Source organism: Melopsittacus undulatus, chromosome 2 (genome assembly GCF_012275295.1).
Source record: "Melopsittacus undulatus isolate bMelUnd1 chromosome 2, bMelUnd1.mat.Z, whole genome shotgun sequence".
In the NCBI taxonomy this organism is placed as follows: Eukaryota; Metazoa; Chordata; class Aves; order Psittaciformes; family Psittaculidae; genus Melopsittacus; species Melopsittacus undulatus.
Window position 1 is genome coordinate 27,637,867 of NC_047528.1, and position 22,747 is coordinate 27,660,613.

General features: G+C 39.9%; 1 protein-coding gene across 2 annotated transcripts in view; it reads right to left on the reverse strand.

Annotated features, from left to right (window-relative positions):
• The window catches only part of FNDC3A (fibronectin type III domain containing 3A), a 122,709-nt gene that overhangs the window by 37,745 nt on the left and 62,217 nt on the right, over nt 1-22,747 (reverse strand). The window contains exons 1-5 of one of the 2 annotated variants that reach the window (XM_034073585.1): nt 19,255-19,296; nt 14,405-14,481; nt 9,324-9,561; nt 6,336-6,608; nt 4,266-4,324 (exon numbers count right to left, since the gene is read on the reverse strand). In XM_034073585.1, coding sequence (XP_033929476.1) covers nt 4,266-4,324; nt 6,336-6,608; nt 9,324-9,561; nt 14,405-14,481; nt 19,255-19,261 — 654 coding nt within the window. In that variant the 5' untranslated portion in view covers nt 19,262-19,296. Of the gene's footprint in view, nt 1-4,265; nt 4,325-6,335; nt 6,609-9,323; nt 9,562-14,404; nt 14,482-19,254; nt 19,297-22,747 lie in introns of those variants that run through there. The other variant, XM_005155223.4, reaches the window with a different exon arrangement.

Sequence of the window (22,747 nt, forward strand, 5' to 3'; positions counted from 1 at the left end):
GGGAGGGCAAGGAAAATGTTTCCTTGGAGAAACTGTGGGAGGGTTGCTTCCAATCTTGCAAGGCCCAAGTAGTTAACACAGCTTCCCTTTCTCTTACCACACCACACTCCACAAAGCTGCAACATCAGCTAGTCTTACACCTGCCCACAGCCTTCACAGAGCGCAAGCCCCTCCAAGTGCTGGAAATTTGGCTTTTTGCCTTGTGTACGCTGTCTAGTCTGTAGCAGTCTACTACTGCTTAAGCCTGTGATGTCTTCTGAGGTCTGCAAAGAGATCACTTGTAGACACAGCTACATGCAATGACATTCAAGTAAGGACATGGTAGAGAGGGGAAGTAGCATGCTTGTCCAGAAGGCATGGATGACCGGGTGTTGATGATGGAAGGAAGTGAAAGAAAGCAACAGAGTAATGGCAGTCTATTGCTTTTTTTATATGTCATTAGCAACACAGCAAAAGATACCACTTGTTGATCGTACTTCTCACAGCCTCACTCTAACCACCCCAGGAAGCTCAGAGTTGTCCTCTTTGGCAAGGCAATCACTGACGACACCCTGACTTGCACAGCATGCTGCATGCCCTGGCCACTGTCAGAGGCCTGTGCATACTTCTAGAGAACTGGTCCCTGTACTTCTAGTCAGGACAGAAAGGATCATCCACATTCTCACAAAGTTAAGAAGGGCACTCATGATTAAGCAGGTATTCATGATTTGAGGGATGCTGAGAATGCTGTTGTCCAGCATGCCGCAGTGACAGCATTATCTTGCAATAACCTTGCCTCGCAGCAAAATTTGTTTCTGCATCCATTCTGATACCATACGTGACTAAACTAGGCACATACTCCCTTGTTGGAACAGACTCTCATGACTCAGAGTTAAAAGAGGTCGAAGCCACCAGGTCCTTTAGCTACACAGCCCTGACCCATTCCCAAAGCAGGTATGTTTTGTACAGTGAATGGGAAGGACCATAGAGAAAAACCAGCATGATCCTGTGTTAAAACAAAAAGCAATTGTAATCTTAAATACAATGGACCAGGCACTAATATAAAATCTTTCCTGCTTCACTTTGAGAATGGAATAGAATTCTTCTAACAGTATTTAAACGTATATTTTCCTACAATTGCATGTGTATCTGTATATATTGTTTAGATTTTTAATAAATATTTTTATACATGTATTTTTTCATCTATTTTTGTATAGGAAATGATTCCCTTTAATTCTTTCCGTCATCATCCTACAGCAAGCCCGAAGCCTTCAGATCCACTGCACAAGTGTCTACTGCTCTACCTAACAGAGTGTCATGGGTTCAGCAGTCGCAGTCATTTTTTCTCCTTGGTAGCTGGTGCAGTGCTGTGTTTTGACTTCCAGGCTGAGAACGGTACTGATAGCAAGTATGTTTTGAGTTACTGCTCAAATGTTTGGTTTGTCCAAGGACTTTCTGAGCTCATGCTCTGCCAGGGAGGAGGGGAGGCTGGGAGGAAGGAGAGACAGGACACCTGACCCAGGCTAGCCAAAGACGTATTCCATACCACAGCACGTCATACCCAGGATGTAACTGAGGGTGATCTAGAAGGGCTGGAGCTCTGGGGGGATGGAGGAGGTATTGGTCGGTGCTCGGTCGGGCAGGGTGGGGTGAGTTATGGGTCGGTGGCTGGTGAGGTGTTGTATTCTCTTCACTTGTTATTGTCTTTATCATTATTATCTGTAGTAGTAGCAGCAGTACTGATTTATGTTATACCTTAGTTATTAAACTGTTATCTCAACCCATGGGAGCTACATTCTTTGGATTCTCCTTCCCAACTCTCCGGGAATTGGGGAAGCAAGGGGGGGAGTGAGTGAACGAGCTGTGCGGCTTAAACCACGACACAGAGTGATAGCAATAGGTGTTTGCCATGTGGAGATGCTATGTGGAGACGACATGCACAGGTCAACAGTGAAACAAAAGGCAGCAAAACAGAACTTCTGCTGGTAGGATTTCACAGGTACTTGCTGGATTACATTCCAGGCCCTGGATAAAAATCAGTGCTATCAGATGCAGACTTGAATTTGTTTCCTAGAATCATCATCCCCTTTGACCCTGCTTTTTTTTTGTCTTCTCAAAGTCTGGTCCTAATCAGCACTTCTTCATTGCAGTGTGTGCTGCTTGTTTACTCCATCCCAGACTTCTGCCCTTTTGTCTCTCAATAAAGTTCTGATATCCTTGTCTCATCAATCTTCATCTTTGTCACACAGCTTCAGTCTCTTTCTACTTCTGCACAGTCTCCACCCATCTTAGTTTTACTTCCATCACCCATTCATTATCAGTATGCTTGTAAAAATAACAAACATAAAAGCTACTTGCTCTCCATCTTGTTCTTCCAATAGAACAGACATAGTCTGTTTGTTCCTGATCTCATTTTCTCATCTTAAACTTCCCATCTATTTGTGATCTCTCAAGTCTTGATTATCCTTTGGACCTGTGCTCCTTGTCAGAGCTGTCTCTTCTCCACTCACTTCCTTTCTCTCCCACACCTTAATCATCCTAAGCTTTCTGTTCAGTCCCAGCTTCTTCTCCAGAACTTTTATTGCCCCTCCACTAGCTCCAGTTGCCACAGTCATCCTGTTACATGGTACTGAACTTGACTATCACAGCTACTATGTACACCACAGGAGCAGCTAGGATCATCTAATTTCTCTCCATTTCTTCATCTCAGCTCTCTCCACCCTTTCTTACAGGATTTACTTCCGACAGCTTCCATCTCCATGACAGTCACCAAAGATGCAGGTGCCCTGAAGACACATTAACATGCACTGAAGACATTTTGACACAGCAGGATACACCAAGCATTTATGACTTCCTCTATCAGTATTATCCCTAATCAGCCCTTGAAGACCCATAGAATGGCAAAACAGTTGACACTGGACAAGACCCCTGGATGTCATCTGGTCCAACCCACTTGCTTAAGCAGGGTCACCTAAAGCCAGTTGCCCAGAACCATGTCCAGACTGCTTTTCAGTATCTTCAAAGAGGAAGCCTCCACAAACTCTGTCCAACCTGTGCCAGTACTCAGCCATCCTCACAGTAAAAAAGTGTTTCCTTATGTTACAGGGTTATCTCCTGTGTTTCAATCTGTGCCCACTGACACAGGCCCTGATGTTGGGCACACTGAAGAGTCTTGCTCCGTCCTCTTTGCACTTGCCCTGCACATATCTATATACATTGATAATCCTGGCCCAGCCTTCTCCAAGCTAAATAGTCACAACTGTCTCAGGCTCTCCTCATCAGGCTGTAAAGCAACATATGAAAGAAGAATCAAGACCTGGGCATTAAAACTGAGGCCAGGTTTTCTGAGAGGTGAAGAGGAGAAGATAGGCGATGAATGAGGAAGTAGCTGACTGACTGGACAAACCCTTGGCAAGCTCCTCCTGGAGCCGGAGTTGCAGTGATTCTTTTTTGTAGTTTACAATAGGGAACACAGACTGGTTTTACTCAGGCAACTGGTGGACTGAGCATTGAAGTGCAGTATAAATATATGAAGTTGTATAAATCGTCACATAAAGGTTGGGACCAGGGAAGGTACAGATGATAAAAGAACACAGGCCTGATCTAAAATGCAAGAAATGACTGAATTTGGCATCCATGTTTTACCGACTATTTATGCAGAATTATGAATTAGTTTTACAGATTGAAAAGAAATTGGTAGGTTTTCAAACAGGTAAGACAGAAGCCCACTGCTTACAGACACCTGCCTGGCAAATTTTATGTCTCTCTTCCCTCGAGGTGCCAGAGACTCAAAGAGACACCAGTCCTATTTTTTCTTTACTTTTCAAATAAGCTTTTCAAAAACCTCATTTTTGGTGAGGTTTCCAAAACTTCACCAGGGATCTCTCATTCCTGGAGGTATCTGTTATTTAATTTTTTCCCCCTGAACTACAGAATGTTACAGAAACTTGAGAACAGATTTTAAAGTAAGAAATGGTGTTAAGCATCACCACTATGTTACTGGTAATGTTACAAGCTCTTTCTATATATATTTCTTTTCATTCTCTTAGTACCATGATTTCAGAGTGGTCAAGAATAATCCCACATAGTAAGTATCAAGACAATTTTAGCTTCATAAATGTTAATATACTAAAAATTACTTTTGTCATTTACATTTCAGTGACTGGAAGTTAAGTGAGTTTTCTTTAGTGTGGGAAGTCAAAAACCCTTTAAACTTGGCCAGAGAAAAGGAGGTGTAAAACAGCAGCAGATACATTCTGATTTTACGGAGAGCTTTATTTACTTACCACTGGCTTGGCTATGTTAGAAAGAAGTGCTTCAAGTGCTTTTGTTTCTTCATCCTTTTCTTAAAAAACAAAATCAAAGCAAATATAAAGTACCCATGAACATTGTTCAGTGACTTTACAGTGAAACAGCTCTTCATATTCAAACACTGCATACAGACTCAAGTATTTATGAAACAACACTTTGCCAATTTGCATTCATCTAGAGCAACATAAAACCAAAAAACCTCTCAAAGTTGTTGTTCATATAAAACTATTTCTAAATCCATTCTATGATTTATGGAATACAGAAAACCTGGTTATCTTTTATTAATTAATAACTTTAAATAAACTACTGCTCTGGAATACTTAAGCTCTTGGCTGAGCTATTTTCTATAGATTTTTCTCTTTGGATGTAGATGCAGTTAAGTTACAGTAGTTTAAATATGTTATTGCATGTTACGTGGCAGACTACTGGTAACACTGTTGGCCTCCCTCAATTGCAAGGGCAAACCTTACCTTAGCCTTCAGTTATGTCTCAGGGAAAGAATCTATGGTATTTTGTTTCAGCTGAAAGTAAAGCTGAGCTTTACAGAGGACTCAGAGATTATACAAAGTGTTTTATGTACTTTCTCCCACACAGTATTAAAATTGTATTATCTCAATAGCATAAGTAAACAGGCTACTCAGTTTTGAAGATGTGGCCAGGCATTTTTAATTCACTTAACCTGCCTTAATCCAAGAAGAAAAATCAAAGCCTGGCAAAATTCTTTAAAAAACACAGGTCAAATCTATTTACAACTTTAGTCTCAAAACCAAACTGCCTTAGAAATGTCATTAAATGCGTTTCTGACTTCTGTTTGCTATTACAGGTCTAAGTCACAGTACATTATTTTCCCAAATGTCTCCTGAATGAAATTATTTTGAAGAGTGGGCTTTTCCATTTTTCATAAAAATACTTCTAAGGAACCCTTAACAAAAATTTTGTAACATATGTAAGCAACAGTACATTTCAATCACTTGTGCCTTGGAAAAGTTAGCTCACAGGTAAGTACCAGCTAACTGAAAGTAAACCAAAGCCAAGACAAATGCCACGCTGGAACTATAGTGACAAGTGTTCATTCAAGTTTGGAACAACAGTTCCCAACTTCTGAATTCCGAATTCAGATTTCATTTCAAAGATGTCCCTTGTTACTAAGCTTTCACATGCTTTTAAAAAGGTCTTGCAGGTTGAGATTTCCTGTCTTGGTTAGACATGCTTTCTTCACATTCCTTTTGGTTTATAGCAATCTAATATATATTGGCACAAAATCACCATCTCAAAGGAAACTTCAGTGAGCTGATAAAATCATGATTTGCTTCCTTCAGCATCAAAAGTTACAAATCCCTATTCTGGGAAAACGGTAGTTGGCTGATGACCATTTGCATTCTGAATCTGAAGTGCTGCACCAGTAACCTGAAAGTTCCATAGTGGCACATCATCAAATTCAAGGACAGTATGACCGAGACTGAGTGAATTCAGTCCATTTACAAGATCAGCAGCTTTCCAGTGAAATACAGGTATTAATGACAAACACACTTCCTCTCGTAGCATCTTAGAAAACCTGAACTCACAGATTAGTGTGAGAACTCGTCTTCTTCTACAAAGGTCTTTCAATAGTAAATCGGTAGGGACAGGCATTACGTGAATTTTATGTAGCAACAGTATCCCTTTCACAAAATATTCCTCTTTAACAGGAAATCTACATTCAACTTGTATCAGACATCTGGTTCTTTCCATGTTTTCTGCAATATCAAGCAGTCAATCAATATCCAGCAATTCCTTAAAATGTCAGCACCAATAACTCTGGACAAAGCACAGATTTTTCTTTCCTCAAGTCTCTGTGGAGACTTGTGTCAGTGGTTTTGTTCCTTTAAGTCCATTGCTCTAGTGTGAGGAGCAGATCAACTGCTCTTAACTCCATTCTATGTAAGTCAGGGCAGTTATGGGCTACTACCCAACTTAAGGATTGTTAAGTGTGGTGTTCTACCTACAACTGCTATGTTCCTCCAAATACTAAACTTGCATTATATATTATTTTTGTTAACACTTACCTTCTACTTCTGTGTCTGTCTGAGAACTGCTTTTTCCTTTACCCAAAGACTTGCTTTTGGTAGAACTTGTGCTTATACCAGCTGCATCCTGTCCTTTTGTAAGTCCGTTGTGTTCACTTGTAGGAGAAGGACATTTCTGAGGAGATGATGGAGGGCTGTTTAATTTATCCTTCTGAGTTCCATGTCGATCTTTTAATTTTTTTTGTAACCTTTCATACGTTTTACAAGACCTTTCATCTCTGAAGTTGGATCTTCCATGAGCAGGCAGAGTATCTAAATGAAAGAACAAAAACATTAAAAATCATCATTAAGAACAGAATGTAATAAAAAAACTTACTGGAAAATGCTATGTGTGCTAAGTGCACACTTCTGTGTAAAATTACATTTTTACTTCTATTGGAAAACCTAAGTGTCAAGCAGAGAAAGTGATACACACTAACTGTACATTAACAACATGTTAGGCAAGAAAGTGTTATATCTTTCCTTCCCACATCTTTTTTTCTACTTAAAAATTATTCTTAAACTGTTTCTATAATCGTCCTTCAGCTTTAAGGTACAGGATACAGTCACCACAGAAAAAAAGTGATACTTTATTACACAGCAAGAGTTTTGGTTTAATGTTGAATAAAAAATACAGAAGTTTTAAGTTCTGGAATGCAACTAGATCAAGTACTTTAATCAAATACTAGACCGATTAGTGGTGAGAAATCAACAGGAAAAGCAGAAATCACCAGGGGAAAAAAAAACCACAAAAGCACAGAGCAACTGAAAGACACTAAAAGACTGAAGATAGCATGGCTACATCTAGTAAGTACACTATACTGGTATACAGTAACCTAAGCACTGCTGCCATATGACCAAAATCCCACCTCTAAGTCAGAACACGGCTTTGGAAACAAGCCAGTACCACACCAATAAAAAAAAATCTAAACTGCAGATTGGTGAACTTTTCTGTCCAGTTCTAACATTTTCATCCATTTCAGCTTACTGACTCAAGAATTTAAAACAGCAACCAACTCTTTCCCCAGTGTAACGCTATCTGTGATTAACAATGACCATTTCAAAAAAATACATCCTTCAAAACCAGCATAGGATTTGTCCATTTTCAGGTAAACTGGATCACTTGGTCTGAAAAATTAATTCATTGCTTTGTATTTCTTATGTGTTGGGAAGTATAGGAAACAAGATTAAATTCAAACTCTCTTGCAAGATGGATAAAACCCACAAAACTAGAGGATTTTCCAGTTTCTGTTTTAGTAGGGCAACTTAATTCCAGAGAATTTGATAGAGGACTACTAAGCTGTGATTATTTACAAATTTGATTTTTACTACCATTAGAGATTTAAGTGCTCTAGTTAGAGAGCCACCATGCTATAAGCGCTTCTGTGTTCCCCCCCCCCCCCCCACTTAAATTCAGATTCCTCATACAGGACCTTAACTGTGAGATTTGACTTCTTAAGGCCATAGCCAAAGTCACTGCTCCAGAATTAAACATGAAATCTGTAGCAAATACATAATACATTACAGCATCCAACCTAGCTTCAGGACAGGTTGGATGGGACTTCCAGCAATCTTGTCTAGTGGAAGGTGTCCCTGCCCATGGCAGGGGGGTTGGAATTGGATGATCTTTAAGGTCTCTTCCAACATAAACCATTCTATGATTCTATGATCCCTAGTTCTTTAATTCCCTAAATCCAAAGGCATCTTACATATGTATTTAAAACAAAGCAAAACAAAGAATCTACTTTATCAATTTTTTCTACATTAGCAGTTTTGCAGAATTGCTGAATTCATACTTAAAGGGATATAACCTAGCAGCAGAAATCTAAAAAAACCTATTCCATTAAGAAGTATCCTTTATCTTTTATGCATATCATACTCCAATCTCTTAGTTTAGCAAACTAAAAGCAAACAACTGATATCTACAGGAAACCAAGAAATTAATAGAACTATGAATAAGCACCCCAAAACATCAAATAAAGCACTATTATCAAAGTAGTGCAAGGAAGAAATAAAGTACAACTTCAGAATACAGAAACACTAAGAATTCCAAGAAGACATCAGTATATTCTTATTTGACAGCTTTGTACATGTTGACTATTTAAGCATGGTGACTACATGAAGAGCATTTTTAGAGATATTAGAGATGTTTTTTAGCAGTATCACAGAACACTGAGACTCTATGCACTTATAGCAACATGACAAATTTGTGTTCAGTCTCCCCCTCTACAGTGACAAGCTTTTTTCTCCAAAAACAGCAACCTGGCATTGCTCTCAAAGTCTTTGAAGGTCAGCACCTGCCTTACTGCAGAAGTTTATCAAAAGAAAAACAAGTCTGCCAGAAATGTAAATATTAATCTAACTACCCAACCCCTGCGCTAGTACACACATACACTTTGCCACTAAACATTATTAAAAGGCAGGTGTTGATAGCACTACCAAAACCAGCTTCAACTACAGTATTAAGTTTAGGTTGGTGACACCTGATCATTTAAGTTGGACTTCAATACAGACATTGGACTAAATGCATACAGTTTTACACAAAAAAATAGCAAATATTTTTCATAATCAATAGCAAGAACTCCCATTTTATGCTTCAAATGGGATACTTGCAAGACAAGAGGTCTCAGAATAGTGCTCAGGTACGGACTTAAACTCTAAATCTCAGAGGAAGGCATCAGCTGAACCACTACAAACACTTCCTGCATTGCTCTCCTGGGCAAATCGGTAACTGATACACATAAGAAATAATCTGTATGCTCTATTAATTAGACTTGTCTGTTCAGTGATCCACTAAAATAACTTCTTCTGAAATAACAACTTTCAGTAAAAACAGGACCTGGTATTCTCATAAAACTGTTCTGTATAGCTCCCGTTCAAACTGAAAGTCTTGCTTGACAAAGCCTGACCATCAGTATAACCAATGCTGGAAATGAGTAGAGTATTATTTCCTTTGATAGAACTTGCAATATTTGGTAAGCTGCTTACCCAGATCCCCGTATACTTGCGAGGTGTGATACTGTGGAATGTACTGTGTTGCCATTTCACCAGCTCCGGTCACAGGTGAGTATATATGACGTGGTGGAGGGGGTATCATGGCTGGAAGAGGAAGAAAGCCAGGCAGTGGGGGATGTGGAGGCCTGTGTATCACTGCATGACCACCAGGATGAAATTCTGGAGCCTGGGGAACCACCACAACCCTTCGAACACCGTTATCCTCAATAACCTGTACAGTGAGAGACAATGCACCAAAAGGGAAATGACAGTCTGAAAGGTGCACTCTGTAGATACAAAACTAGGAATATTAAATCACTTAAATTTGAGAAAACAGGAGGAGAACATGAATAAAAAAAAAGGACAATTAAGTGGCTACCTACATGAAGTGTATTAACTGCAACAATGCCATTCATTTCTCAATGTGATGTGGAAAAATATGTTAAAAAAAAAAGAAAGACTGTAACAACGTAACAATGTCTTATAAACAACCAGGTATATTTATGGCATGAGCCTAGCTTCTTCTCAGGGCCCTCTTTCGACCCTCACTCATATAGCTTGTATACTACACAGCTCCTAGTATTTACTTGACAGGTAACAGTTAGATTGCTCCCTAGAAGTGATTTGGTGGGTGGACAGACCACACTCCTCATAAATAGTGATAGGAAAAGCACAACGGTGTTTGGTCTTTGTTCTGTGCCCAATTCAGGCCACCAACATTAACCCAGGAGGCAGTGGCCATACTGCACCTGCTAGTGAGCAGTAGCCTTCGCCTGCATCAACCTGTTAAAACAAGAAACCCATCAGGATGGTAGTCAGCTCTCTCAAGACTCCTTCACAACTCAAGGTAGTTTTTAGAAAGAATCTCATTTTCTTTCCTCCCCCCTTGCCTGCCTTGCACTGTGAAGGAAGCCACATGTTACACAGAAATTAGGGGCCTCTGTGTCAGCCTCTGCCGGACTCTGGTGTGCAAAGAAGCTTGTTGTGCAAAAATGGCAAATGGGAGATGTGACAGGACAAGGCCGTGGCTGAGGAACCCAAGTACAGCCTTCAGCAATGTTGCTACAATTTCAAAGAAATGGAAGTAGCATATGCAATCCCACGATGAGAGTAAGTGTGGTCACATAAGATACACAGAATCATAGAACAGTTTGGTTTGGAAGGGCTCTTCAAAGGTCATCTAATCCAAATCCCTGCCATGAGCAGGGACATCTTCAACTAGATCAGGTTGCCCAGAAATACATCCAGCCTGGCCTTGAATGTGTCCAGGGGTGGTGCATCCATCATCTCTCTGGGCAACCTGTGCCAGTGTTTCATCACCCTCACATTTTTTCCTCACAGCCAGCCTGAATCTCCCCTCTTTTGGTTTAAAACCATTACCCCTCATCCTGTCACAACAGGCCCTGCTAAAAAGTCTTTCCTTATAGGCTCCTTTTAAAGATTGAAAGGAGCTGAGCTGTGCTGTTCATGGCACACGTAGCTTGTCTGGGGTGTGTAGCATGTAGGAAACTGGTGGAGAGCAGGCACAAAGGCACACATTGTAGAAAGTACTGAAGCAGAAAATGCTCACAAAAATACATAACTGATGGTAATATCTAGAGATGATTTTTTTTTACTTGTATATATCCAGGTATTAAAAACTTTAGTGTCCGGGATGCCAATTAATCAATCGTTCTTCATGTCCCAGTAAAATGCTGGGACTGCCAAATAAGGCTTTAGATTAAACGTTCATCCAAAAAAGTGGAGGAAGAATGGAATCTGGAATATCATGAATACATTAAAAAACAGCGGACAAGGAAACCCTACAATCTCAGTCTAAGTTTTCACTGACACTTGAAATGAGCTGGGAACATGTACACACCTACGCCAATGAGCAACTTGGTGCAAGAGGAGCAGATGAAATCAAAGCTCTTAGCGCCAAGCTGCTTTCAGATCCACTGTTTAAGCTTAAGGGTATTATGCTTAGATTTAGTCTCATGCCCTGGTGTGAACACTTCCACCAAGTCCAGGACAGAAAGCTCCTTGGAGGATCAGTCACTGGTTTTACCATGCCTCCATTAAGGATTGGTGTGCATCTGGTACATCTGAAATGGAATTCTACTTTTGTTTTCTCTGACAGAGATCTGATTTTTACCCCCCAAATGATCCTGCTAGCTGAACCTGGTTGAATCAATGCAACATAGTGAGGTTGGTCTAAGAAGTTGTTTCAAAACTTCACTATTTTACTTAGAAAGACAGTTATGTAGATAGAGCTGCATGCTTCTGGTGTAATGACAGGATGAGGATCTCTGTGCATACGCAATAATAAAATCCAGAAGACATAAAAATATGCACAATGGAGCTGATCCCACCTTACCTAGAGAGCTGAAAATAAATATAAATTACCTAAGCTAACACAGCTTTAAAACACATACACACTGTGTGACTTTAAGAAAGGGGCTATTTTCAGTATACAGAAATTGTCTCATATTGGGAAAGAGTAATTTCACTAAAGACAACATTCTCCATATCCGTGCAACCACAGCTGTGTGGTATCCTAAGGCAGGATGTATTAACAGGAGAAAATACAAACAGAACTTCTGTTGTCCAGTGAAATAATCTAAACACAGAAATAATTAAGTCCTTTATGCTTACAAGAAAAATTGCAATATCATGAACAGATTCAGATTACATAGGAAGCAGTTTCCATTCAAAACAAAACAAAACAAAACCAAAACAAAACAAAACCAAACCAACAAGGTCAAACCAACAAAAACCAAACTACTTAGTTTATAATTTATTTGTCTTCTTTGTCTTCTTGGGTCTGCTAATAGCCTAAGTAACTCAGAAATAGGTACCTAATTTATAGCAGCAGGGACCTTAAGTTTAATAGTGTAAAATAAAGAGTTTGATAAGTCTGTAACTATGCCTCTAAATCAAGTATCAACTCAATGGTAGGCCTCTCCCAGGCAACTACACAGATAAAAACTCTCCAAAAGCAGTACGAGCATCATGTCAATTATATCATTTTAAGTTTAAAAAGTAAACAGGCTATCAATTATCCTAAGTGTAGTGGCAAAACATGTAGTTCTGGCTTAGGCCTGTTTGTCTGAATTAACCGACTAAACATTGCTGGAAAACTCGTTACAGACAGTGAATGCAAACAGCTTAGAGAAGATGAATAAAAATGTAATTTCTTTCAGAGCTTTACAACTACAGAAAAAGAAGGTAAACGTTAACCAACCCATGAGTTGCTTTTGATTTATGTGATGTAAGAAAAATAAGTATGCTTTATTCTGTAGTTATGCTCAGCTTCTAACAGAGGAAGTATCACTGCCAAACGGGAAGTGAAGTAAGTAAAGGCATAACAGAAAAATTGATAGACAAAAGATGGTTATGCTGAAATTGTTCTTCCAGGCTGATGGCATTAGACATTTAGCTGGCTTTCAATTTCTCTCAATATATACCTGCAGTTGCTGACATTTCAAAATACATTATACCTAAAGAAACCATGTAGGTTATTTTGCTGGGACTGCATTAAGTCTGGGATAACTCTCAGCTCAATAGTTTTAGACTTCCCTGTTTGCAAAACTACTATAAAATCTCCTGCCTTGTAACAGGAACTTCCATCCTAAAACTAAACAGCTGCTATGTTTTGTCAGTAGTAAATACTTCATAAGCCTTATAAACTACAGCATTTCCAGGACTATGATATTTCTACTTAGATGCAGAGAGCAGATGGGAGTTTGTTCCACTTGTACTATGAGCTTCACTCTGTACAGTGAAGCATCTTCAGTTTGGAAGCCAGAGCACTGTGTTAGCACAACACCTGCTTGCTAACAAGCGTGCCTCAGCAAGGCCCAGTCCTTCAGCTTGCCTTCTGCAAGTTATTCTCAAAAGCAGGATAAATTAATTTTATAAATATTGTTGTGATTGACACAGGTTACACAACTTCTTAAACATTAAGTACTTTGTCAGCTGAAGTTAAGCACTTTAGAAATACGGTAAAATTACTCAGAAATTTACTTTTCTCAAAAATTGTTCCAGTTCTTTAAAAATAAATTTTAATACAAATTAAAACTTTTTACCACGAATTAAAGACAAATGGACTTTCACTATTATTTTAAATTCATTTTTCTTCCACCTCTTTGGAACTCAACTATGAAGGATACATAAAACAACTTATCAGACAACTTTTAACAGATGAAAGGTAAACACATAAACCCACAAAGTGTTAAGTCTGCTTCATCTAACATCCTTTTCTTTTGCTAGAGGACAATTTCTTAAGCTGTTCAGATAATTAGTCCAACATCTGCTAGGCACTGTGGGTTTTTTGACTGCATTTTACATGTTGTAGTCTCCTCTTGGGGTACACAAGTGGATGCAAGCAGAGTCAGAGGCAGACTGGGCACAACAACAGAACATCATGAGGAAGACATCATGAAGAGCTGTAGTCATTTGCTCTAACTTCTGGGTATGACCTACTAACCCCTAGACTTGTCCAGGTTAACTAGCTCACATTTAATTTTTAGGCATCTAAATTAGGAATCTCACTACAGTGAGAAAATGAAAGTCCCATTTTAAGACAAGCTGTGGAAGTATGCATTATATGCTAATTTATTCCTAATGGGCAGCTGACATTTTTCTCATGTTGCTTGCTATGCTTTTTCTAACTGATCTGTTTTAGTCCTTACCTGCAGGAAACTTCCCAGACATTAACTATGTACCTATATAAAACTGTATTGGTGCCAAGAGAAAAAACATCCACTAACAGAGAAATCAGTACAGGTCCTGCACAATGAGCTATCTGGGTCATGACTCTAGTTTATATTCAGAGGACATCTAGTACATTGGGATCCTGAACTCCACAATAAACTGCGATTGTTATTGTCACATAAGTAGTTAATATACAACTAAATAGACACATACACAGCGTGAGAAGTCTTCCATGACAGACACACTGAGGACATCTCCCATTATATACTTGCTTAACCACAGTGACTCTGAAACTTGATACAATTTACTGAATCAGCTATTATGGTTTTACTGTCATAATTTGCAGGAAAATAAAATAATAATTAAATGAAGGAACGTACCTGTGGGGCATATCCAGGAGGCACATAAATAGTAGGCACTGAACCATTTGGGGACATCATTGGAACCTGAGCAGGACCTAAATTGGTTACAAAAATATTCAGTACACCACCATATAATGGTCTGAGAAAGCTGAAAGAACATACTGAACTGCAAAGTCTCTGTGAAAAACATACAAGATAACATGGATAAACAAAGGCAATGCACTGTACAGATAAAATTATAGCAAAGGGCACTCTTAGAAACCTACGAAGCAGTTAGGAGGAAACCAAAAACAAAACTAAGAAGTAAATTAACCAGCAGATATTTTTCCCTTCTCTGTCAGGAAGCTCACAGAAGAGTTTCTGTCAAAACTTAACAGGGGACAGAGCAAAAGAAGTGTCCTGAGAGGAAACGACAAAAGAAGAGACACTAAAACAGAAATAAAACACAACATTCAAAACAAACTGCTGAAACCAGATAGTATTCAGTTAGAGTTGTAAAGAAAATGACTTACAAAATATCTGCTCTCTTACTATAGTCTTATCGCCTGAAGCAGTCTCAGTGCCACAGGAGTGGGAGGTGGCAAACAGGACACTAACTTAAGGTCCCAGGGGAAAGCCAGCCATTACAAACCAGGAATTCTGCTCCTACTAATGGGAAAATTTCTGATACCATGATGAAACTTGTACCATGCAAACCAGAAAGAACAGAGTTCACAGACAGACAAACATGACACAACAGGAATGTTTTAAAGTGGCATTTGTAGATAAAGTACTGCCTGGAATATCTGATACCTTCAAAGAACACAGGGATGCTGTCAACATACCTGGATTCTTCTAAAAGCTTTTGAAAGACTCTTAAAGTAGCAATACTGCCTTTGCTTGAAAAGGGAAAAGGGCTTTTCATGAATAACTAACTGGCTGGAGAAGAGGAAATAAGAAGAAGCAAATGATGAGCTTTCAAGTGCCTAGAGTGACCAAAGGAGTCTCACAGGCACCCAAACAAAAACCTACTCAATGCATTAACTTCTGGAAAAAGAAATGAACAGCAAAGTAACAAATTCTTGGTATGCTGTCAGAGCTGCAAAGAATCTTACAATACTGAATGATCAGATGATAAAAAAGCAGAAGAAATGGTGTTGATGAGCGCAAAGTAATGCACCTGGATAAAACCAGAAGTATTTACAGTGATGAGACATAAACTAGATGTAAATAAGCAGATTATGGAATTACTATATATCTAAGGAAAGATATTTCTAGCTGAGTGTTGTTGAAAGAAAAAAAAGAGAACATTAAAAGTCATTACTAACAGGGCAGAGAACAAGCAGAAAACACTATTATGCTATGGGATAAATCCATGCTGTACCTCAATATGTAGAGCACTGTGTTTGTCCCCACCTTTCAAAAAGAATACACAGAACTAGAAGAGGAAAGGAGGTTTACTGGCTTTCCACCAGTTTATTAGGAAAGATTAAGGAGACCAGTATTCTTACACCTGAAGGTGGTTAAAATGTAAAAGTGCTGGCAGCAGAGGAACAGCAAAAGACCTACTAAAAAAACCAACCAAACAATCAAAACCCCAAACAAACAAAACACAAACTGCCTAAAAATGGGAAGTTAGACCATTTGCAGTTTCTCATGTGCAAGAACCAGATATACTAAATTGCTGGTAAAAGGTTTAAAACAGATGAAGCAAATTCTCATGAAATGTACAGTTAAATTATGGAACTTGCTGCTTCAAGAACATTGTGGGAAGTTAAAGGTTAGGTTCAGAAGAAATCAAACAAATTGAGAGAGGTAATCCATTAAGAGCTGGAAAAAAAACCCAACAAAACAGAAAACCAACCAAGCATTACTTCTAGTTCAGAAATCTAGAAATGAGTTATTTCTGTGTGCCTGCCCTATCTTAATGCCCCCCCTTCAGCCTCTGACAAGCACTTTGGCACGGGCTTTAAGGGGGATTGCCTACAGAAATTAGTACATTCTTGTGTTTAAAATACACAAGACAACAATTGCTGAAGTTTAATTATTAAAGAAAAACTGAAAAACAATAGAATCTGACCAGATTTTCTGGTAAGCACATAAGGTTGGGATTCAGACACTCCAGGCTCCATTCTCCAGACTTATAAGTCAGTGTAGTGAAGCCACCAAAACCACCAACCCAACTGTTGGTGAAGTTTCAATAATACTTCTGAAAGGGCATTCACAGTTCCACATTAATGTTTTATAAACTCAGTTAAGATCTACAAATAGGAAATACTAAGTAAATGCACAGTATGGTATAAGATTATAGCATACCTCATTCTGGTAAGTATGAACTTGACAAAAAACAGATAACCCTGTCCGAATGCTAAGAGCATTGAAAAGAAACAAAACCCATTCTTTAAAAAAGCAGCATGTAATTGAGCTTGATTATATGTACTATAGGGACTTCTTTAGAGTGAGATCCAGAAGTCTAGAAATGTACTACTTAAAAAGACTAAGAGACTTTTTAAGAACAAGGTATTAATTGAAAGATTAACTGAACTGTGTAACAGCAAAGAATGTAAAGACTACAGCAAGCTATAAATTGAGAACTGAACGTCCTTCAAGTCTTTGTAATCAGCTGAAACTCAAAAATGTTTCAGTAAAAGTTTCTGCTGAGTATGAAGTGGTAAAAATAAAGTGAAGTGAAAAGTAGTAAAAGAGAAGCTGAAAGTGCTTTAGTGCATCTTTTATCTTACAATGCATTCTAAAACATCAACAGCATACTTACTGTAAGTCACCACTCAACCAAATAATGTTTTAAATTCTTACAGAAGGTGGACTTTACACGGGTTGTATGTCACATTGCTTACTTGCACTTTTTCCATAACAAACACAAAACACTAACACTTTTATTGAACTCACAATTTTAAACCATAGAAGTTTTACATAAGTTTAGAATTAAGACCCCAGTTACTTGAACTTTTTTACAGCAAACTCAATGTCCTTGGGAGATGTAGGAACTCTAACATGAACCGCCTGTTTCTTGGTGAACTGGTGTATATTTACTGAAGTATATTTGGCTTTTTTGTTTTGTTTTGCTTTAGATATCTGACGAATATTGTTTAACAGTCTTTTTAAAGCTTATTTATTTAGTGCTTTAATCTCTCTAACAAGCAAACAAAAAAGCAGTTATCTTCAATCCAGTACAAAGGTTGATCCACAAACCCATTTCCACTATACTCACAACCTAGGTCAGAAAAGATATACAAGCAATGTATTAACCTGAAAAGTTACTGCAGTGTTACATCAGAGTCGAATTAGCAGTTTGTAAACTTGCATCCCATCCTGAACACTTTCAAGTTCCAGAATTAGTGAAAACATATTTTTAATATTCAAGATGCAACTGTGGACTCTAATTTGCTTTGATTAGATTTTCAAGTAGCTGTGGAATGAAGTCAGATTGCAAAGGAACATTCAAGAAAAGGAAAAGCATGGAAAAGAGTCAGCAGACTTTATATGTTTTAATGAACACAGGGTGTTTACAGTGAAATTACTGATTTCTTGAGAGAAAGCATATTACTACCTACAAAAAAAACTTAAAGCTTTCCTGCATCTAAAAATGAATGCTAATATGCTATAAAAGCAGGTACTTTTTCCTTTTAAAAAACCCTCTACTTCAGTGAAATACACTGCAAAAGGAATCTTCATGCTTTCAGGTATCTGCCAGACTGTTGCATGACAAACCCAGTGTGGTTTGCCATAATGCAAGATTATAAAGTACCAGCAAACAACAACATCAGCATATGTGTTAATCAAACATCTAATTTTCTATATTGCACATAAATGGGATTGGCTTCAGCCAAGCACTATATTATGAATGCTGATGATCTGAGGTAAGCTTGGACAGGGCCTTGATCAACTTGATCTAGTGGAAGGTCCCTGCACCTGGCAAGGGGGGGTTGAAACTGGATAATCTTTAATGCTCCTTCCAACCTAAACCATTCTGTGATTCTAAGAGGTCTCAAATCTTCCATATCCTCTCAGGTATACTTCTCTTACATAATAAGCAGAAGAGAGGTACTGTGGGCCAGAAAATAAACGCATTGCTATGCTTTACACATTATTCTTGATGAATGACTCATCAAACACATTAAAGGTTTATTTAACTCAACCAAACCCAAGGAGATGTTTCACCACACTTCCAGTTTATTACATTGTCCTGAAATTTGCTTTTTCACTACTAGTAAAGGGAAACCCTGCCACACATTTTGTCCTAAGTTAAAACAAGAAAAAAAAACAAGGTGCCTTCCTTAAACAGGAAATTCGTAAAAGAAACCCCACCAAATTTAACACGATTATTCGAGCAAGCTGTAAAAACCTCATTACAGCGACCATAAACGTGTGGCAAAATTAACCGTTTGTCACTGCGCCCGTGACATCTGAACACAGAACACCTGAAAACGGGAGGATACCACCACGGCTCTCCTAATGGATGTAGGATTTCTCTCTACCCTGCCAGTGGTATCGCCTCCCTCTAGCTCTCCCGCAGCAGGCCGGCTCGGCGGACACCCGCCGCTCCAGCGCGGATGCGGCGCTCGCCACCCGCACTCGCGGATGCGCTTCCGGGGCACCGACGCCCACAGCCCAACTCTGCCAACACCCCAGCTCGCCCGGAATGGCGGCCCAGCGCCCGGGCTGCCCGCTCCCTCCGCAGCCGCCCATCACCCGGAGAGGGGCTCAGCAGCTCTCCGGTTCCCCGCATTTGTTTCCCAACCACCGCAGCTCTCCCCCGTCGGCCGCTGCCGCACAAGCGCCAGCCGCAGGGGCTGCCGGCCCGCTGCGCCCTGCCCTGCAGCTCCTGTGCTTCACCGCGGCGAGCTCGCTGGGCGGCAGGGACACCTTACCGCTCATTTCGGGCCGGGCCGGGCCGGGCCCGCCGGGCGGGTGCTCCCCGGCGCACCGCGGCAGGCGGGGCAGTGGCGGCGGGTGGGGCGGCTCCCTCAGGTGCGCGGCTGCCCGCTCCGCTCCGCCCCGCTCCGCCGCGCTCCGCCCTGCCGGGCCGCGGCCGGGCCCCGCGCCAGCTGGCAGGCGGCACAAGCGGCCGCGGCCTGGGCTGACAGGGGCTGGGCAGCGGGTGCCCGGGAGGGATTCCTCAGCCGTGTCGCAGGCCTCCTGCTCTGGCCTTTGCTGTACGCTGACCATTGTGATTGGCTGGCGTGCCCCAAATCCTCCAGGTTTTTACATTAATTAGCGTAACTAAATTCTAAAGGATTACTTCAACCCAATCCCTCCATAGGATTTACCTTCAGCTGAACTGCTAATCAGTTTACAGCCAAGAAAGAAGGCACACCAACAGACCTGGTTCCAAATACTTTCTGACATGACGTTTAGAAAGCTGCAATGACTTTGATACTAATTTATGTGGATACTGCAGCTCATGAGCACTGCTATACTTAGCATTAGTCTAATGTGAACGGCGATGAATCACTGTTATCCCCAGGAGGAAACAGCATTCAGGATTTACTGCAGCACATTAGGTTAACTATGGCTCTATATCCGTACACCCACACTTTGACATCACACAGGCAATGATATGCATCACTGACGCAAGCACTGACAGGGTCAAACACAAAGGCCACAGCAGTTGAAACAATAGAGCGCACAGCTGACGTAGCAGCACACCCCTCCAACACTGATGAGCTGCAGTGTAAATCAATAGCCCCTGGTGCCACAAACAGTTGCACCACTCTGTCTTTTACATAATGGCCAGGACTTCAAAGTTTTATTCTGGGCTCCCAGCAGCTACAATTAATTACAAAAACCAGTAACAACCAACACCACCAATTGGTCTCCAATTGTCCTGCAAGCTGTGCCTGGAAAATACTAACAAATTAGCACTTCAGGGTTAACAGGCACTAAAAAATAATCACAAAGCATCAGCAGTTTTACATTTACTAGGTGCAATGTAATCAAAACAAGTAGAAACAAAAAAGAAAATCAGACACAGAACTTACTGTTAGGCCTGAGCTGAGCAAGAGGCACAAGAACAAGCTGTGAACACTGCAAGGACATGGGCAATCAAAAGACTGCAGTTTGCAATGCTGTCCATTTAACATATTCCTTATGCTTCAAATTCATCCTGACAAAACAATCCCTTCCCCCATCCATCTGTCTACTTTTGCCATCAAGCCTGGGGAACAGCAGCTGACAAAGCTGCAACATCATTTTAAATATATTAATTGGCTAAAAAAATAATCTATCAGCAGACTGCAGGCTGGTGAACACAAGGCAAAAGTGAAGGTAAAACATTCACATAGTTCCATTCAAAAGCAGAGGGGAAAAGCATCAGTTTCATTCACAGAGACTTTGGAATCATTAATGGATAAAAGGGCGGGGGGGAGAAGCTATGAAGCTTAACTTCTGCTTCTAAAGATTACATCCTAACGAGGTCCTGATCATTCCCATGAAACCATACATACATATTCAGGAAAAAAAAAAAGGGATGTGAAATCCCTTCTCACAGGCAAAGTGCAGAGATGACAGGTTCCTGTAGCACTTTATCATTAATACAGCTATCAGTTTTCTTTTATAATGGCCTCGTGTGCTTCCAAAGGAAAAAGGTGACAATGGTTTCAATGTTCAGATGTTAAATGTGCTTTCATGTCACCTGGTTCTAAACAATGACCATGGTGCAGTTTTGTGATTAAAATAGACTGCAAGCCCATGCCTTTGAACAATGCAAACTTCATGAAGTTACACTTGGGAGCTTGCAGGAGGACGATTTCAGTCTTTTGAGATACTACAACAATAACAACTTCTTACACATTCCGTCTGAAGCAATTGTGTGGCATGATAACTCTATCCTACTTCAATAAAAAAAGAACCAATGAATCAAAGATGTTAATGCAGAAATACAATATGGACTTTGTACTGTGCAGCCTAGATTGTTAAATTGCTCCATTTCATTTGCTGGTTTAGGTTTAGACTCTGGGTAATTATTTAGGAAGTATGTGGAAGAGTTATGTCAAAAAATTGTTCTCACTCCCTTGTAGTCTTCCAATTTAAAAATCAGGTGAACCATAAATCATTGCATTTCAAAGTGAGTCAAATGTGATATACTATTATTAACAGAGAGAAGCACTGATGAAACTGTGTTTATTCTTTACAGGAAACATACGCTGCACTTGTTCTAATCTAACTGCATCCCAATATTTGCTCAACCCTTTCCTCAAGGAGAGCCTCATTTCCTGGCACTTATGGTGAGCAGTACTGATCCGTAACTTTTTCAGACTAATATATAATAGTTGTGCATACTGCTTAATCGTGTTCCATTTGATTCACAATATTCAGGATAAACTACAGTTTAGTCATCTAACAGTTGCTACCACTAGAATTTGTGGTTTTCTAATCAGACTTTTATTTTTGCCATATAGCACTGCAGAGTCTAAACTAAATACCACACAAATCTTTCTTTAAGGAGGCCAATTTGGAAGTGGTCATTCCTAACCGGAAGACGTAAAACTAAGTTAGCAGGACATGAGGTGTGTCAGCCTTCCAGGAGTCCCATAATCCAGATCCCACAATACATGTAAATCTACATGCTTTAGCAGTAGAGGGAAAACTACGTAAATCTAGAATGACATTTACTCCACAGCTAGAGTTCTAGGGTGCAAAACGAGGGCTAAATCTTGTTCTTAAGTGAAGGTAAATGGTTAATGGTAACTTCTGATTTAAAAATACAAACCCTCACACCCAGCAGCTCTGTCCCACTGCAGTATTACTCTCTTAAATGTAATTCTTGTATTAGGGGAGTGTGCTGTTCTGGTCAGATGAAAAGATCTTCTGTAGTACTACACAGAACTGGAAAGAGAGTTCAGTCCTACAGGAAATCCTCTCTTCAGACTCACTGCATACAATTATTTTTATGCCTACATTAGAGGCTTTCACTTGAGTCCACCAACAAAGATTCTACCAACACTGCAGTTCCACAGACATTCAGATGCAGGTTTCTAAACTATGAAATAAAAGTTGAAGTAATGCTTTACTACACATTCTTAATTCAAATCATGAGTGAAGAAAAGAGTCCCTGAAGCTGACTATTCAAAAGGTGACATTTGGAAATGCAAAATCCTCCTGTCATGACACAAACTGCAGGGAACAAGCTCTAGGCAAGTTATACAACCACCACATGACAAAAAAGAGACATAAGAGCAAACTGAAAACATCTGATGTTACACACCTTACACTTTGCAGCATCTAAAGCAAACTGGGCTTCAGCAGGGTGATTCACTGGCTGCCTCCAGAGCACGGCTCTGTGCTCCTGCACATTTATCAGGGAGCCACCTCATACCAGATGACACAAGTCATTAAGCACAGACAGCATGTCCTCAAGCAGAT